At 43.2% G+C, this 19,771-nt stretch overlaps 1 protein-coding gene across 8 annotated transcripts in view; it reads left to right on the top strand.

The window, feature by feature from the left end:
* Positions 1-19,771, top strand: part of CC1H2orf76 (chromosome C1 C2orf76 homolog) — a 96,568-nt gene that overhangs the window by 29,929 nt on the left and 46,868 nt on the right. For 2 of the 8 annotated variants that reach the window (XM_047872243.1, XM_047872244.1), the window contains exon 2: positions 10,726-10,846. The exons of 4 other annotated variants lie outside the window; for them this stretch is intronic. In XM_047872243.1, the coding sequence (XP_047728199.1) occupies positions 10,829-10,846 (18 nt within the window). In that variant the 5' untranslated portion in view covers positions 10,726-10,828. Of the gene's footprint in view, positions 1-10,455; positions 10,609-10,725; positions 10,847-14,235; positions 14,441-19,771 lie in introns of those variants that run through there. 2 more of the 8 variants (XM_047872248.1, XM_047872245.1) reach the window with 2 other exon arrangements.

The following is a 19,771-nucleotide window of genomic DNA, read 5'->3' as shown; positions in this document are numbered from 1 at the left end:
TTTTCTGGTAGTGGTTACAAAGCTGGCTGAAGGGAGGGAATTGATGGAAAATTCTCTGGAGATCACTTTAAAAAAGATGGGGCTCCTGGGTGGCTCATTCAGTGAACTATCCGACTCTAGATTTTGGCCCAAATCATGTTCTCACCATTGTGAGATTGAGCCCCATGTCCGGCTCTGCGCTGACAGTGGGGAGCCTGCTTGGGATTCTCTTTCTCTCTCTCAAAATAAATAAAAATAAACTTGAAAAAAAAGAAAGGAGATGATTCCTCTTCAATTCCTAATTTGTGTCAAGAGGTCTAGACTACAAATCCACACCCCCCTCTCCCCAATTTATGGCTATAGGAGTTTAGAAAAAAAGGTGGGGTGGAAGCTTTCAGAGGTAATTTCCTAACTAGTGGTAGGCCAGCCTTTATAAAATGTGGGAAGAAGTGGAGGCCAGTAGCAGAGAACAAATCTGGAGGCTTTATTTTAGTCTCTGTGTAATTTTGGTAGAGAAAGCAAAGCCAAACAAATTGACAAAAAGTTTGGAGTTACACTGGGGGAGATTACATTTGAATCTTAAGAAGTACAGTTTTTTTCCCAAAGTGACAATTCAGAGCTGTTTTTGTTTTTATTTTTATTTTTTTAAATCCCCTTCTGAGGCACAGATGAAGCCTGGATTCATTTCTGTTCCATCATGTAGTGCTTACAGATGGGCTAATGGGAATTCAGATTATTGCCTGTGTGGGTCAGATTTCTAGTCAAATGTATCTTAAAGTCACTAGGTTTTAACATTAGGTTATTATGTTTGGCACATTTGAAAAGATTAGGTAGCTCTGACCGTGTAACTTCATATTCCTCAGAGATTGGTTGATGTGATTGAGTTTTGACTGGACACTGTAGAAAGCAGGGTAGTGTTTTAACATGGTAGTCTCCAGTTTATTTTATCTTTTATTTTTATTTTATTTTTGCTAGAGCGTAAGCGGGGAAGGGATAGAGAGAGGGGGACAGAGGATCTGAAGTGGGCTCTGTGCTGACAGTAGAGAACCTGATGCGGGGCTTGAACTCCTGAACCGCGAGATCATGACCTGAGCTGAAGTCAGATGTTCAACCCACTGAACCACCGGGTGCCCCTCCAGTTTGTTTGTTTGTTTGTTTGTTTGTTTAATTTTCAAAAATTTCTCATTTTTTCTTCAAATTTTTATTTAAATTCTGGTTAGTTAACATACAGTGCATTATTGGTTTTAAGAGTAGAATTCAGTGGTTCATCACTTAATATACAACACCAAGTGCTCATCATAACAGGTGTTCTCCTTAATACCCATCTAGCCCATCCCCCACCCACCTGCCTCCATCACCTTTGTTCTTTATCGTTTAGAGATCTCTTGTGGTTTGTTTCCCTCTCTTCCCCCCACCCCGTATGTTCATTTGTTTCTTAAATTACACGTGTGAGTGAAATCATATGGTGTTTGTCTTTTTCTCACTTACTTGTCTTAGCATAATACACTCTAGCTCCATCCATGTTCTTCCAAATGGCAAGATTTCCTTCTTTTTGATGGCTGAGTAGTATTCCATTGTGTATATATACCACATCGTCTTTGCCCATTCATCAGTTGATGGACATTTGGGCGCTTTCCATAGTTTGGCTATTATTGATAATGCTGCTATAAACATCAGGGTTCATGTACCTCTTTGAATCTGTATTTTTGTATCCTTTGGGTAAATAACCTAGTAGTGCAATTGCTGGGCCATAGGGTAGTTCTATTTTTAACTTTTTGAGGAACCTCCATACTGTTCTCCAGAGTGGCTGCACCGATTTGCATTCCCACCAGCAGTGCAAGAGGGTTCCCGTTTCTGCTCATCATTGTCAACACCTGTTGTTTCTTGTGTTACTTAATTAAAAAAAAAATTTTTTTTTGCATTTATTTATTTTTGAGAGACAGAGACAGCATGAGCAGGGGAGGGGCAGAGAGAGAGAGGGAGATACAGAATCCGAAGCAGGCTCTAGGCTCTAGGCTCTAGGCTCCGAGCTGTCAGCACAGAGCCCGATGCGGGGCTTGAACCCATGAACCGTGAGTTCATGACCTGAGCCGAAGTCGGATGCTTAACCGACTGAGCCACCCAGGCGCCCCTGTGTTACTTAATTTTAGCCATTCTGACAGATGTGAGGTAGTACCTCATTGTGCTGATGATTTGTATTTCCCTGATGATGAATGATGTTGACATCTTTTCATGTGTCTGTTTGCCATCTGGATGTCTTCTTTGGAAAAATGTCGCTCTTGTCTTCTGCTCATTTCTTACTTGGATTCTTTATTTTTTGGGTGTTGAGGTTGGTAAGTTCTTTATCGATTTTGGATACTAACCCTTTATCTGATATGTCATTTGCAAATCTCCTCCCGTTGTGTAGGCTGCCTTTGAGTTTTGTTGATTATTTCCTTTGCTGTGCAGAAGAGAAGCTTTTTATTTTGCTGAAGCACCAATAGTTCATTTTGCTTTGTTTCCCTTGCCTCGGGTGACGTGTCGAGTGAGAAGTTGCTATGGCCAAGGTCAAAAAGGTTGCTGCCTGTGTTCCCCGCTAGAATTTTGGTGCTTTCCTGTCTCACATTTAGGTCTTTCATCCATTTTGAATTTATTTTTGTGTATGGTGTAAGAAAGTGGTCCAGTTTCATTCTTCTGCATGTTGCTGTCCGGTTTTTCCAACACCGTTTGCTGAAGAGACTGTCCTTTTTCCATTGGGTATTCTTCTCTGCTTTGTCAAAGATCAGTTGACCATATAGTTGTGGGGGCAATCTCCAATTTAAGTGGAGTTGATTTGTTGGTTGCTTGTTTGGAATATGCTCCACATTCCTAAAACAAAGCACTTTTTCACATGATGGTTTTGTGCCCAGGTGAATCCACAAAAGTTGCTTAATGCAGTTGAACTATGGAACTAGTGAGGATTGCGGATCCCAGGGAGCAGGGTGCTAAGTGGTTTTTCGTGTTGCGGAGCCCCCGCTGGGCCAGGTTTTGAAACAGGTGAAGGCATGCCCTCCAGCCTGCTTCCTGCTTCCTTCCCTCAGGGACTCATTTTGGGTAATTTCTACCTAAGGAAATGGTGTCTTAAGGCCTCCACTTACTGCTTCTAGTCTATGCAGTTGGAATGACATTTAACTTTTAACCTAAAGAGATAATAACAAGCCGGCATCTGCGATTTAGTTTTTTAAAGTAAATTTTAGAGTATGTTTGGGGGTCAATAAATTATATGAATTTTTTAAATGTTTTATGTATTTTTGAGAGAGAGCGAGCAAGCATGAGTTGGAGAGGGGCAAAGAGAGGGGATAGAGGATCTGAAGCAGGCTCTGCGCACTGACGGCAGCGAGCCTGATGTGGAGCTTGAACTTGCGAACCTTTGAGATCATGACCTGAGCTGAGGTCGGATGCTCAACCAACTGAGCCACCCAGGCTCCCCTAAATCATATGAATTTTTAATTCTAAATTTGGGTAACATTGGAAGGGAAATTGCTTTGCATATTCCCCAGAAAGTGCAAGTTCCTCAGCTTTGTTTATATCCTTGCTAGCAACTAGCACACTTTGTAATTATTTTATTTACAGTCATTTAAAAAAATTTTTTAAATTAAAAAAAATTTTTTTTACATTTATTTATTTTTGAGAGCCAGAGAGAGCCAGAGCACAGGTGGGGGAGGGGCAGAGAGAGAGGGAGACAGAATCTGAAGCAGGCTCCAGGCTCTGAGCTGTCAGCACAGAGCCCGGTGCGGGGCTCGAATGCGCAAACTGTGAGATCATGACCTGAGCTGAAGTCGGATGCTTAACCGACTGAGCCACGCAGGCACCCCCATAGTCATTTTTATTTATGTATTCTTCTGTCTGATCTCCCTCCTCTACATAAGCCAAGGAGAATAGGGATTACCCTGTATTGGTCAGTTCTGTATCTCCAAGTGCCTGGCACTTCTTAGACACCTGAACAAAATGGCAGGTGAATGAACAGAGTCATTTGCTCTTTAGGAAATGTAGTCATTCTGATTAGCTGTGAACTTGGAAACAATTAGAACTGAATGTGCAACTCTAGGCTATGGTAAAGTAGATTAATTCTGGTAAAAGGACTATGTAACCTCTTTGTATCACAGCCAGCTGGAAACAGAACACCTGAAATATTAAGAGAAGATGGGGAACCTGATGAGCCAACTAGTCAGCCTAATCGGCCTTCCCACTTAGTGGAGAGGGTCTTGTCATTGCCGCAGCCTGCCCTCACATCCTTGGGGTGCCAGTCTTGAGTACTCACAGGCTACCCTTGCTGGGTCTCAGCGTAGAGGCAGCCGGGCAAGATGCCTTAACAGAGGTTGAAAGCAGTGCTTGCCCAGTGGGTGTGAGTCGTAGTTTTATATTAGGTGTCTTGATGTAAACTAAACCTGTAATTTCTAAAAGGAACCTAGTTATTTAAAAAAATGGACTACAGTTACAGGAAAGCTTTGCTAGAAGGCAAAGGCTAGAGTGCTCACAAATGATGAATTATCTCCATTCAGTATTTATTTTCATTTCTTGGTATGTGATTCCTGAGGCACGGCTCAAGCAAAGCTGGGAGGAGATTAGTGTGTTTTAAAGGGAAGGAAGCACTTGGGAAATGCTTCTGGGGTAGGAGGTGGGCAGAGTAGGGGGCGGGCGTTTGTTTTGTGAAGGTGGAGGAAGGAGGTAAGTGCTGAGATGGGGGGATAAGAATGCAGTGTGGCTTTTCTCTCTGTTCCCTCTGTTTTTTCCCTTCCTGTGTCTCTCTTACTCTTCTGATGGCATAACTCATTTTTGGTGGCCAGGCAGCTGGAGGGGTTAGCCAGTCCCTCCCCTTTGCCATTCTCTTGTTCCTGTGAGTGTTCATATTCAGAGGAATTGTAGCGAGCTGGATGTGAGAGAAGAGTGTGTGTGAGACCTGTATGTGTATGATTCGCTCTTTGTCCTGTGTCTGTCCAGCTAACATGGTGGGGTGGTATTTTGGGCTGAGGTGAGACTAGGAGACCAGGGCTTGCGATCAGGGGGCTGTGGTAGGAAATGTTCTACGTTGTCTAGGAGTAGGGAAGACTTTCTTAAGACTTATTTAAACGTAAATAAACACTGCTGAGATATTGCCTGTATCCTGTCTAGAAATACTTACGACTGGGGCGCCCGGGTGGCTCAGCTGGTTAAGCGGCCGACTTCGGCTCAGATCATGATCTCACGGCTCATGAGTTCAAGCCCTGCCTTGGGCTCTGTGCTGACCTCTCAGAGCCTGGAGGCTGCATCAGAGTCTGCCTCCGTCTCTCTCTGCCCCTGCCCTGCTCACACGCTGTCTCTCTCTTTCTCAAATATAAATAAACATTAAAAAAAAAGAAGTATTATATTTATGACTAGGGATAGGAATTAGAAATACTAAAATATGATGACAGGTGTTTTGACTGATAATTCCTTTGGAGACAATGCCGATTTTTTGGAGATTAAAAAAAAATTATTTATTTTGAGAGAGAGAGAACATCCATGCACGCACTTGCAGAGAGAGAGAGAGACAGGGAGAGAGAGAATCCCAAGCAGGCTCTGCACTGTCAGGGCAGAGCCCGATGTGGAGCTGGTTCCCACAAACTGGGAGATCATGGCCTGAACCGAAATCTAGAGTCGGAAGCATAACCGACTGAGCCACATAGGCTCCCCGAGACAATGCCATTTTAAAAAAAACAAATACTTTATTTTTATTTTGAGATAATGCACTAAAAAAAAAAATCCCTAATTTTTATTTTGAGGTAATTGTAGGTTCACGGGCAGTCGTTAAATAATGCAGAGATCCCTTGTACCCTTTACCTGTTTTCTCCCAATGGTAACATCTTACAAAACAGTAATACCACAATTGAAATACTTAAGATACAGGGCATTTCCATCATCAGGGAGCCCTCCTGTTATTCTGTAATAGGCACAACTGCTTCCCTTCAGCCCTAACCCCTCCTTAGCTCTGAAATGATTATGTGATTTTTCTTCTTTAGCCTTCTGCTGTGGTAGATTACACTGATTACTTTTGAAATATTGAACTAGCTTTGTTTCCTTGGAAGAAACCCCACTCGGTCATGGCATGTAATTCCTTGTATATATTGCTGAATTCCATTTGCTAATAATTTAAGGATGTTTATGTTTGTATTCATAAGACATGTTGGTTTGTAGTCTAGAATGATTCTGCCATTCATAACAAGTCTGGCCCGTGAGTTGATCCTGACCTGAATGTGTTGCGGTGCAAGGTGGTGTTACTAATCACTTTAGCTACAACTGGGGACAGATTTCTCAAAATAAGCCAAGTGAAAGAAGCTAGACAAGAAAGTATAATCCATTTGAGTCCATTTATTTAAAATTCTAGAAAATGCAAATTAATCTATCATGACGGCAGATTAGTGGTTACCTCGGGAGAGGACCAGTGATTATATAGGGGCATGAGTAAACTTTGGTCGGGAGGCAGGGGAATGGATATTTTCATGATCTTGAATGTTGTAATGCTTTTACAGGTGTATACAGAAAGTCAAAATTTAAATAATTTTGTAATATTAATTATTAAAATTAAACAATTTTATTAAAATTAAATGATTATCAATTAATATTTATTAGTAGTAAATATTAATTATTATGTAATTATTATATAAGTAACTCGTATGTCATTTATACCTCAATAAATAAAAGAGCTAATACATGGAAAGAACACACCTGGGGACAGATTTCATACCACCTTTTCTAACTGGAAGACTGGTGGTAGGGAAGACTATCCATAGGACACACCTAAAGCAATGAGCCATTTAATCTTCTGGAAGCTCCCACTGAGTAACTAGATTAGTTTTGGAGTGATCACCTGTGTTGGTTACCCGAGAGCTTGCTTGTGGTGTTTTCTTGAAACACCCACGGGTCTAAGATGCAAATAACAGCGCTTTTGAGAAGGAGGCAAGTTAATACTTACACACACACAAATCACAGGCCTGGTGGTGCACATGGTGTCCTTGGAAAGAAATTTCTTTACAGTTTACCCTGGGAGCCTTGTGGCTCAGAGGGCACAGGTTGTCAAGGCCTCCGGTGTAACCTTCGGCCAGCTGGTGGACTGGAGGGTTTTCACTCGAGCACACATCATTGCATGTGGAACTTGCCTTTGGTGGGGCTGCCTGAGGGCAGTCAGTCCTGTCTGTCCTGTCTGTGCTACCAGCCGAGTGGCATTTGTCTGTGGGAACAGGCGGAGGAGACACCTGGAAATGCTGACAAGTATTTTGCATGGGAGGCATCGGAGCTGGGATGTATGCGTCAGATAGACTTGTTGGTAACAGTGATCGTATGGTGGTCAGAGCCATCTTTTAGGGGTCGGCAGATTCAGGCGTCAGGAGATTGGAGGTGCTTACAGTAGTTTGGGGGAAACTCAGCAGGGTATTTTGCCTCATGAGGACTATTGCAGGGACAGGCAGTTGTGAAAGACAAAAGATCTCTAAAGAGCTCCCTGCCTGCGTTTCCTGGGGTGTAAGTCGTTCTCTCCCTAGATGCTGAGGTTATCTCACTCCCTCCACCTGTACAGAAATCTGCATGTTTCATTCCAGCATCTATCACTTTCACCTTTCTTCTAATCAACTCCTACTCCCTGAAGAGATTTTTTTTTCTTTTTAAATATTCTATTTTTAAGTAATCCCTACGCCCAATGTGGGGCTCAAACTCACACCCTGAGATCAAGAGTCGCACGCTCCACTGACTGAGCCAGCCAGGCACTTCCGCTGAAGGGAATTTTTATAAAACTCACAGAGATGCATTATGTCCCCTACTTTGGACTGCGGTGCATTTGAGTGGGTCATTATTCTTGTGATCTGGGACTTGGTCAATTCAACAAGGGAATCCAGGCAGCTGAACCAGAATTCAAATCCCCTAAGCCCCTTTTGGCGACCTGTCACATGGAGGATGTACCAATTAGGCTGGCAAGGGTGTTTCTGCAGAGGAAAGAAAGAAGCATCTTACAAAGGAATGGCCAGTGTGGAATCCCAGGATTTCACACTGGTCTGTATCAACCCCCTCACCCCCACTTGCAATATTGTTTGTTCTGATCATTAACCAGGAAGCTCCGGAGAGAGGCTGATCCTTTTCCGGGGACGGCCACATTCAGGGGACAGACCATTGTACTTTGTACGTTATGTGCTCCAGGAGGAGATTAGGCAGGTAGGGTGAAAAATCGTTTTGAGTTGATTTCTCAGGAGCCTTTTTTCAGACGATGCCAGATGGCTGTGGATGTTAGGGAGGAGTAGACAGTCTATGGAATACCTTGACCGTTAGCCCTTCGTTCCTTAGCATTTGTGATGAAAGATGCACCATTGTCAGACTGCAAATAGTGTGGAAAACCAAACACATGGCACAGATTCTTTTCAAAGGTCACAGTGGTTTCAGGTGATTTGGGACATTAAGACTATAACCTGGAAAAAAAAAATGTCATTGGGAGTGTGGCTTCCTGAGAGGAGGTCAAAGGTCAAGTGTAAGCAGTCTGCCAGAAGCCGGTGGGGGCAACAGTCTATGTGGTGTGGCCTCCCTCGCCACCGGACCAGCGCGTCGGCCTCTGGCTGGAGTCACAAGTCTGGCACGTGGCGGTGGCCGTGTATCAGAGGTGGAGTTCTTTTTGTTGTGCCCGCCTGCGAGGATGGACCAAGGCAGCCGTGCGGGCAGCCCGGGTGGTGTAGGTGCCATCAGTAGCTGGAGTGTGGCTCCACCAGATTTGTGGGCGTCTGGATGAGTTGCCCCGCTGGTTCGGTCAGCAGCTGAGAATCGTTGCCACGGTTCACAGCCCAGCGGACAGTTTTCCAAGTGGCAGATCAAACCACTGGGCCTTTGGCGACAGCACAGGGGTCAGTACAAACATCAGATTCATCCATGGGAACATCAACCAGAGCTATGGCAACGGCCTTGAGTTCTGCCCACTGAGCAGAGGGGTCATGTCCATTTTCAGTTCTTCCTGGGGAGGGGATGCAGGGGAGCTTGTGGTGGTGTTTCTCTGCCTGTAGCTCCTCCCAATGGGGGAGAATCCCCCCGGCACTACGGACAGGGAAGTAGAAGTAAGTGTAACCTACCATTTATACATTCACATGAAAAAACAATAGTACTTTGGATTGGCCTGAAGGGCCCCATCCACTAGGTCACATTAGTCTCTCTCCCCCACTGTGAATCTTATCTAAACCGCATTGGCTGAATCTGAGTACCTCCTTACACAGGGCCAGGTAGGGTGGTGACTTGGTACCTGTATCCACAGAGGCCATAAAAGTTGGAGTCCTTCCCTTCCGAGAAGTCCCCCAGCATACTTAGGTGCATAAGGCTTTATAGTCTCTCTTAAGGACAGGGAGACCTCAGCCTACCCATAATTGTCCTCCTTCTCCTTTTTTTTTTTTTTAATAAAAAAATTTTTTTTTAATTTTATTTTTTAAATTTCCATCCAAATGAGTTAGCATATAGCGCAACAATGATTTCAGGTGTCGATTCGTTAACGCCCCTTACCCATTTAGCCCATCCTGCCTCCCACAACCCCTCCAGTAACCTTCTGTTTGTTCTCCATACTTAAGAGTCTCTTCTGTTTTGTCCCCCTCCCTGTTTTTATATTATTTTTGCTTCCCTTCCCTTATGTTCATCTGTTTTGTGTCTTAAAGTCCTCATGTGAGTGAAGTCATATGATATTTGTCTTTCCCTGACTGACTAATTTTGCTTAGCAGAATACCCTCTAGTTCCATCCATGTCGTTGCAAATGGCAAGATTTCATTCTTTTTGATTGCCAAGTAATACTCCGTTGTATATATATACCACGTCTTCTTTATCCATTGATCCATCGATGGACATTTGGGCTTTTTCCATACTTTGGCTATTGTTGAAAGTGCTGCTAGAAACATTGGGGTGCATGTGCTCCTGTGAAACAGCATGCCTGTATCCTTTGGATAAATTCCCTAGTAGTGCAATTGCTGGGTCGTTGGGTAGTTCTATTTTAATTTTTTGAGGAACCTCCATACCGTTTTCCAGAGTGGCTGCACCAGCTTGCATTCCCACCAGCAATGCGAAAGAGGTCCTCTTTCTCTGCATCCTTGCCAACATCTGTTATTACCTGAGTTGTTAATGTGAGCCATTCTGACAGGTGTCAGGTGGTATCTCATTGTGGTTTTGATGTGTATTTCGCTGATGACGAGTGACGTTGAGCATTTTTTCATGTGTCGGTTGGCCGTCTGGATGTCTTCTTTGGAGAAGCGTCTCTTCATGTCTTTTGCCCATCTCTTCACTGGATTATTTGTTTTTTGGGGAATTGTCCTTCTTCTTAAAGCAGATCTCAGGGTGAGGGGAAGGACTGGGGGTGCAGAGCAGGAGAGGGGCTCTCTGCCAGGAAGCAAGGCACACTTTTAGTTCCGAGTGGCCTGGTGGCTGTTCATCGTCCAACTTAACGTTTCAGTCACCCAGAGCTCTAGATCCTCATTGTGGACATCATTTGTTTAGGCTCTGGGGACTCCTTTGCTGTTCCAACAGCTACAGCCACATTGCCTCTCATCTGAGAGGTGGCGTGTAGCATTGCCAAGGACAGTGAGCCACAGCCAAAGCACCACTGGACAGCTTGTGTCAGTCCTACCCTTTGCTGCTCATCCTCTAAAGGTTAATCAGCCCTTACTCCCCAACACCCACCTCTTGGACAAGAGCATTTGCTGCCAGACCCCAGGGGATCTTCTTATATCCCCAAAGCCCATGAGACCTTTGTCTTTTCTGTTCCAGAAAGCCATGTCTCTGCTAGCGTCCATCGTCAGCAGCAACTGCCAAGAACTGTGAAGAACCTGAAATTTTATCCTAGTTGAAAGCCGACAGCCCGGTTTGCTGGATGCCGGCAGAAGACATGGTAATCTGGGGTCAGAGACAAAGGACTGTCTCTACACGGTGCAGTTAGCAGCATGAATTGCGTGTTTGTGTCAGCGCCTCTTGGCCCATTTATCCCATGGGGGCAATGCAGAGTGGTCCAGAAAGATGCTGCCCACTCAGTGGGTTTGAGTCATGGCTGTAGAGCCCTGAGTTTAGGAAATCCCAATCTAGGTGCTGGCAGAGAGCATGAGACTCCTGGTCACGGACAGAGGACTGTAGTACAGCACAGCCAATAGCATGAGTCTCACGTTTGTGTATTTCCTCCTCTTGCCCCATGAGGCTGCAGCTGTAGAACCCTGAGTTGAGGTAATCCAGATTTTTTTTTTTTTAAGTGGTACAAACAAACCTGCCTAACCTTAACCTGGAAGGGGACTCTCCTTTTGTTCTACTGGACAGTAAACAACTCTGCCCTCTCCTCTGGAGGGAGAGGATGTCTGTGTTTCTAGGCTGTTTACCAGACACACATCTGTGTGTAGATAGTCCAGAATGAAAGCAGCCGTTTCCTCATAAGATGTGCAAAAGTGCGAGAGATCCCTGGAGAATTGCCTCCCAACGCATTGTACAAGGGTTAACGTTCTCACCGAGGGCTGTGAATCAAAAAAAAAGTAGAATTTATATTCAATATACCTTGTTTAAGAAGGAAAGTGTGTGGAATATTCTTTCCAAATAGTTAAGTGTCTAACCCTTTGGGAAACTTGACTGTCCAGGATAGTAGTTATTACGGGGTCTTACTTGTCTTGAACAGAGAACCCAAATTGTGATTTTGTGTATTTACCCCAACTTGAGGGTCACAAAGGCAGGTCTGTGGAATTACAGGTGTTGATTTTTCAGGGGGTGATATACTCACGACATTCAACATTTTATTTATTAGAATTGCTTATGACTCTGCCTCAGGAAAGGGCAGGTGCTAATGGCATTATGTAACAGAGTAGTTACAACACTGAGAAGCATTTTTGTAGTCATCAGATTTAGCTGATATTTATTTTGTACTTAAGGTATTATGTAAACCCCTAAAGAAGAAGACTGTTTTTTTTACCTACCTAACAAATAGTTGAGGTCGGGGTCCCTGGGTGGCTCAATTGGTTGGGAATCCAACTTTGACTCAGGTTATGATCTCACGGTTCATGAGTTTGAGCCCCGCATCGGGTTCTGTGTTGACGGCTCAGAACCTGGAGCCTGCTTCAGATTCTCTGTCTCCCCCCCTCTCGCCTACTCGCCCTCTGTCTCTCTCTCTCTCTCTCTCTCTCTCAAAAATAAACATTAAATAAATGGTTGAGATTAAAAACTTCAACATCATTCATAAGTTAATACATTGAAAATATGTTTCTCAAATGTCTTATATCCATGAAAGGTGAATAAACTGAGTTTTCTAATAGTGCTTTGATTTCAGTTATACCACTAAATACTTAGAAGAAAAAGGCCAAGGGGTTTTCAAATGTTTATTTAATCCTCATGTGGTCTTAGTCTATAAATGTATACTTAAGTTCATATTTTAAAAAATTATGCTTTCGAGAAAATGTAAAGCAAATTCCTGTTCAGTTTTTCTCTTTTTATTGTAATGACCAGCTTTTACTATTTCATTGTTACTGAGATCTATTTTTACAATAAAAGTTGGTTCTCCCTCTGGAGGTTAAAAAAACAAAATATGCTTTTGAAGTAGGCCAGAAGAGATTAAAGTGGAATGAGCCTTTCACTTTTAGTCATAGTCTTCAGTGTGATGTGATTTAATTTATGAACTTCATAAATAGTTCTTATGAACTTTAGTTACACTGAAATATTATATAAAGGTATTAATTTGCCAAGGTTAAGTTCTGTTTAAAAGGTGAACATTGGGGCGCCTGGGTGGCGCAGTCGGTTAAGCGTCCGACTTCAGCCAGGTCACGATCTCGCGGTCCGGGAGTTCGAGCCCCGCGTCGGGCTCTGGGCTGATGGTTCAGAGCCTGGAGCCTGTTTCCGATTCTGTGTCTCCCTCTCTCTCTGCCCCTCCCCCGTTCATGCTCTGTCTCTCTCTGTCCCAAAAATAAATAAACGTTGAAAAAAAAAAAAATTTAAAAGGTGAACGTTTATCATTCGCCATCTTAGCAGGATGCTAGGTGCTCAGTACTTTTAAGAATAATAAAAATAATGAAGGTATTTTTCCCCCCTCCTTCTGGTCTTAGGCACCCCCACCCCCCGACTTTAGTGAAATGACACATTTGGATGACATTTAGCAATGCATAGGATTATTTACAAGCTTTAAAGCAAACTTGATATATGGCAGCTTTGGTTCTATAATACTTAAATTTAGGAAGTAGATATAACTTTACAAAGATGTTTAGTTTTTCAAAATGATGCACCCTAGGAATCTGTTAAAATTCAAGACGTAATACACCACTTCTCAGAAACCTGCTGGTTGCAGGAAGGAAGGTCGCCCAGTGCCCTCTACTGTCTGGTGGTTATAGAATCTTCCCCTCGTTGACTGCTTCAATGTTGACTCCTTTCATACTCTTAAAGCTTCTAATAGTTAACTCGTTCTGGATTCCATTCTTTTACAAAAAGGTCAAGAGCATGCCTTCTTCAAATGCTTTTAAAGGCACATGTACTTTTTTTTTTTTTTTTTTGGTAAGAAAGTCTTCATTATTTGCGTATTCTTTATTTATGAATTCGCCAACTCACTACAATTTATTTGTAACCCTGAAAGCAATACTCAGAGTAGTTTTTTGGTGGAAATAACATGCGCAGAACAGTGAAAAATAGTTCACCAGTGTTCACGCTCCCGGCTGAGGTGAAACAGGGGGACCTTCTTGCTTCAGCTCTCAGGTTGTAAACAAGTGGCTGGTTTACGTTCTGTTTAGTGCCATACTTTTCACATCGTTGTGCTTTTTGTTGGTGAACCCACTCTCCAAAATGGCTACGTGTAGTGCTGAAGTGCAGTCTGGTGTTTCTGAGTGCACGAAGGCTGTGATATGCCCGAAGAAGAAAAATACGTGTATAAGATCAACTTTTTTTTCCCAGACCTGAGTTACAGTGCCGTTGGCTGTGAGCTGAATGTTGATAATAAATCAACAGTATAAAAGAGGCATCTTTAAACATCAACACACATAAAAACAAGGTTATATTTTGGTTGCTTGATGAAAATGTTGTGACCGGACATCCCAGAGACTCATGAGAACCTAACCCTGTATGTCCTTAGGGGCAGTGGTTCAATATTCACTGATTCACTTTCTAGACCTTGTCTACTGCAAATAACCGGAATCGGCTGTAGTTAGTTAGAGCTGATAGAGATAACTTAAAGTTAACAATGGAGTATTCTGCGAATATGCATGTTTTGTGCTTGTCCTAATGCTAGGCTCTGAGCTTTTATGTACGGTGTCTATTTTTTCACCTCAGGAGCCTGTGCCAACTGGTTTATAGTGCTTCAGCTTGGAATTTTGCCACGAGGAGGGGAGCCGGCTTGGAAGGAGAACAGCTGGGCCTTCAGGGAAGCTGGCATGCAGCTTGGCTTGGCTTTCCCTGACCATTCCCTGCTGAATTTCCACCTTTGCTGGTTGTGCTTCTGAAACCTGGGTCGGAAAAAACAGCTCCAACCTATCCTGTAAGGACCCGGGAATTCTGGTCCAGGAGGGAGGCTGCTGGGCTGCGTCCATTCTTGGCTCTGAATGATGCACTGGTTACCTGTTAGGGACCTGGGAGCTCCAGGTGAGGGGGTTCCTACACACATTTTGTGTTTGCATCTTTGCTTTCAAGAATTTATTTATTTATTTATTTATTTATTTGTCAGTTGATGGACATTTATTTAAATTTTTTTTTTAATTTTTTTAACATTTATTTATTTTTGAGACAGAGAGAGACAGAGCATGAACAGGGGAGGGGCAGAGAGAGAGGGAGACACAGAATCTGAAGCAGGCTCCAGGCTCTGAGTGGTCAGCACAGAGCCCGATGCGGGGCTCGAACTCACGGACCGTGAGATCGTGACCTGAGCCGAAGTCGCCCGCTTAACCGACTGAGCCACCCGGGTGCCCCTAAATTTTTTTTTTTAAATATGAAATTTATTGTGAAATTGGTTTCAACACCCAGTGCTTTCAAGAATTTAGTTTGCATTGGATATGGCTTTTACTTCATGATCCCAAACCAGCTGGGGAAGTACCAGAACAGGTTTTTTTTAGGCAGGGAGGTTTTAGGCAGGAGGTTCCTTCCTAACCCCCAGGCACTGTTATGTTTCTTTTGTCTTGTCTGTCTGTCTGTCTGTCTGCCTGCCTGCCTTCCTTCCTTCGTTCCTTCCTTCCTTCCTTCCTTCCTTCCTTCCTTCCTTCCTTTCTTTCTTCTCTCATGCCCCTCACCCCTCGGCACTATAACATTTCAAATCCCCACCTTACATCATATAAAATGTACCCATATGTTACATAAAACCTGACATATAATTATGAACAGAGCTGAGTTGCTGTTGAAAGGTTATATGTTGTAGGTATTTGATTAAATGTTAATTTTGATTTTTTAAAACGTTTTCATATTCTGGAGTAATAAGGTTTTTTGTTTGTTTTTGTTTTTGTTTTTTTTTAAGGTCTCAAACACTTTCACGGGCTGTGGAAAAGCTCATAGACCCTAGGGACCGTGACTGCGCAGGACTGATTTGGCAGGGTGTCCGTAGGAAAGGCTTCAGATTTTCCTCATTTCCTCAGCCCTTCAGCTGCACATTACTTCTCCTGACATCGTTGGGGGGCTGTGATGTGCCTCAGGCCACACGTATTGCTGGCTCTACAAAAATAAGCCATGGAACCTTCTTTCCCTCAAGGGGCTTGTACGCTAACCCGCTTTAACAGTTGTCTTCCCTGCGGCATGACCCAGTGCTGTGGGCGAGCAGAGGGGCTGTTGGCTTAGCCTGGGGCAGAGGCGGAGCTGGCAGCAGAGATGGTCCCGGAGCAGGTGGTCTGGACTGAGTTTTGCAGGATGCTTGCTTGCACGGTGAGGCAGAGAGGCGAGGGGCAGAGGGAGTTTGGGGGCAAAGCCGGGGGGGTGGAAAGGTATGGCAGAGGCTTAGAAACAGCGTGGTATGTGTGGGAAACTATGGGCTGTCACTGATGCTGGAGTGATACATGGAAGGTGGACTGTGGTGGTGACAGGTAACATCAGAGAGGAGGGAAGGGCTGGGTACCCAGGGCCTTTGTGCCATCTTGGACAAGGTTAGACTCGTCCTGGGCGTGTGACCTACTTCTGGTGCCTGGGCTGCATGTGCTTCAGATTTATTTGGTAACCCTTAATGCATTATTGGTTGCCTAACTGAGTCTCTAGCCTCGTCTATCCTTGACAGTCTTGATAAGTCCTGGGTTGTTTGCTTTTGTCCAGTTATCTCTTCTTAAAAGAAACGGAAATGGCTTCATTTTAAAAATACCTTTTTCTTGGTGCATACCACATGAAAGTAAGCATACAGGGAAACAGCTAAACTTAAAAACACATAATTGTTATTAAAACATCCAGCAATATTAAGAACATATAAAACAGGTAGCAGTCTCTGGTATGTCTACCATTCAGAGATAGCCACTGTCAGCATTTCGGTAAAGCCACTGTCAGCATCTGGACAGTGTCTCGCCGTGCTTATGGAGATACTACGTACCTGCCGTTTTCTCGCTTGTGTTTATTTTTATTCACTAATATGCCATAGGCAGCTTTCAAAGTTAGTGTCCCTGGAACCATATCGCCCTTAGTGGCTGCAGGGGATTTTATCTTACGGCAGCTGTGTGACACAATTTACTTAACCAGTTCTTCACCAGTGGGCCTCTAGATGGATTCTAATTTTTGTTAACTGTTGGAAGCACTCTAGTGAAAAACAGCTTCATTGAATGTACATCTACATGTACTTACCTTTTCTTAGAATATTTTTCTTGTGAGAAATTTTAAACATAAAAAAATAGGATAGTATGACGAGGCCCCGTATATACCCAGCTTGAGCAGTCGACAATGTTCTAGTTCTACCATTCGTTTCCCCCCCCGCCCCAAAATTAAGTTTACTTATTTTAAGAGAGAGAGAGACAGAGAGGAGAGAGACAGAGACAGCACAAGCTGGAGAGGGGCAGAGAGAAGGAGAGAGACAGAATCCCAAGCAGTCTCCTTGTTATCAGCACAGAGCCTGATGTGGGGCTCAAACTCACAGATTGTGAGCTTATGACCTGAGCCAAGATCACGAGTTGGATGCTTAACCGACTGCACCACCCAGGTGCCCCTACCATTCTTCTTCTTCTTCTTCTTCTTCTTCTTCTTCTTCTTCTCCTTCTTTCCCCCCAAATCTACACTCTCATACTTACTTTTCCTCTGTCAGGGTATTTGAAAGCAAATCATTCATACCATTTTGCCTATATATACCTTACTCTTTTTTTTTTTAATTTTTTTTTTAATGTTTATTTATTTTTGAAAGAGAGAGAGAGAGAGAGAGAGAGAGAGAGAGAGAGACAGAATGCAAGTGGGTTAGGGGCAGAGAGAGAGGGAGACACAGAATCGGAAGCAGGCTCCAGGCCCTGAGCTGTCAGCACAGAGCCCGATGCAGGGCTCGAACTCACGAGCCGTGAGATCATGACCCAAGCCGAAGTCGGACACTCAACCAACTGAGCCACCCAGGGGCCCCATATACCTTACTCTTTTAAGATGAAGACTCAGAGGGGGCGCCTGGGTGGCTCAGTTGGTTAAGTGTCCAATTTCGGCTCGGGTCATGATCTCACAGTTTGTGAGTTTGAGCCCTGCGTCCGGCTCTGTGCTGACAGCTCAGAGCCTGGAGCCTACTTCAGATTCTGTATCTCCCTCTGTCCCTCTGCCCCTCCCCTGCTCATGCTCCGTCTCTCAAAAATAAACAAACATTAAAAATAAACATTAAAAAAAATTTAAGATAAGGACTCAAACGTAATATCAAGTAAACAGAACTGACATTAATTCCTAATATGATCTAATGTTATGCAAATCACAACCCATCTAAATGTTGCTTTGGTTGATATATCTCTTTAAGTCGCTTTTAATTTATAATTTTCTACCCCTTCTTTATTTATCATGTTATTTGTTGAAGAAACCAAGTCATTTATTGAGTAGAATGTTCCAGTCTGAACTTGACTGATAGCCTCCTTCTGGTGTCATTTGACGTGTTCTTTTACCTGTCGTGATAGCCCATAAATGGGAAGTCAGATCTGGAAACTAGCATCATTCATGAGGGTTGATTGTTAGTAAGTTCAGGTGCCATCAGCCCCCCGATGTATCTGTTCTAAAGTTTCCCATCAATCTTGTGCCTCGTCATTTTGGCATCCCTTTATGATCTTTCCTTACATTTATTATTTCATAGAATTTTCAAAATGATGATTTTTAGCAACTAATAATTTTGGGATAATTGTAGATTCGCATGCAGCTGTTGGAAATGATACAGAGAGCTCCTTTATGTCCTTCACGCAGTTTCTCCCAGTGGTTAATACCTTGCTTGAGTATATAGTCCAGCATCACAACCAGGGAATTGATACAATCCATGGATGGTATACAGATTTCACTAGTTTTACATGCACATGTATTTAGTTCTATGCAATTTTATCACACGTATTGATCAATGTGGATAACACCGCAGTCAAGAATCAGAGCATTTTTATCATAAGGCTGTCTTATGCTACCCTCTTATAGCTACACCTGCTCCCTTCTCTCCTCCTTTCCTGACAACACCAATCTGTTCTCCATTTCTGTAATCTTGTCATTATAAGAATGACATATAAATGGAATTCTACAGTATGATACCTTTTGTGGTTGGCATTTTTCATTCAGCTTTATTTCCCTGAGATCCATTAAGATTGTTGCACGTATTTATAGTCTATTCCTTTTTATTACTGAGTAGTATTTCATGATATGGATATACCACAGTTGGTGTAGCAAATGACGCATTGAAGGATGTTTGAGTTGTTTCCAGGTTTGGGGTATTACAAATGAATATGCTACGAGCATTCATATTCAGGTTTCTGTGTGAGCATTAAGTTTTCATTTTTCTGGCATAAATGCCCAAGAGTGCGGTTGACAGGACGGATGATAAGAGCGTGCTTAGTTTTGTAAGAAACTGACCTATTCTTTTCCAGAGTTGCATTCCTACCAGCAGTGAATGAGATCTAGTTTCTCTGCACCCTTACCAACATTTGATGTTATCACTATGTTTTATTTTAGCCATTCTGATAGCTATGTAAATCATGATTTTAAAATTCTATCATTCTTCAGGCGCCCGGGTGGCTCAGTCAGTTGACCTTTCATCTTAGGCTCAGGTCATGATCTTGCGGTTCATGGGTTTGAGCCCCGCACTGGGCTTAGTGCTGACAGCTCAGAGCCTGGAGCCTGCTTCAGATTCTGTGTCTTTCTCTCTGCCCCTCCCCCACTCTCACTCTGTCTCTCAAAAATAAATAAATATAAAAAAAATTTAAAATCCTATCATTCTTTCCTTTTTAGCTATAATTCTTCTAGAAAAAATAACTTTTCTTCATCAGCTGTTTGATAACCGTGAAATGCAGTCTGTATAAGAAAAGCATAAAATTTTATTATTTTTCTCACTTCTGTGCCCCATCCCACCTTGGTAAACCAATTTTCAGAAAAACAAGTGCCATGTTAACTCCCAGAGCGACTGACCTTTTATTTTTTATTTATTTTTTATTTTTTCTTTTTAAAATTTTTTTTCAACGTTTATTTATTTTTGGGACAGAGAGAGACAGAGCATGAACGGGGGAGGGGCAGAGAGAGAGGGAGACACAGAATCGGAAACAGGCTCCAGGCTCTGAGCCATCAGCCCAGAGCCTGACGTGGGGCTCGAACTCCCGGACCGCGAGATCGTGACCTGGCTGAAGTCGGACGCTTTAACCGACTGCGCCACCCAGGCGCCCCGCGACTGGCCTTTTAAAAGTATCATTATGAACTCATGGATTTATAAAAT

Source organism: Prionailurus viverrinus, chromosome C1, assembly GCF_022837055.1.
Source record: "Prionailurus viverrinus isolate Anna chromosome C1, UM_Priviv_1.0, whole genome shotgun sequence".
Classification (NCBI taxonomy): domain Eukaryota; kingdom Metazoa; phylum Chordata; class Mammalia; order Carnivora; family Felidae; genus Prionailurus; species Prionailurus viverrinus.
This window is presented reverse-complemented; position numbering and strand designations above follow the sequence as displayed.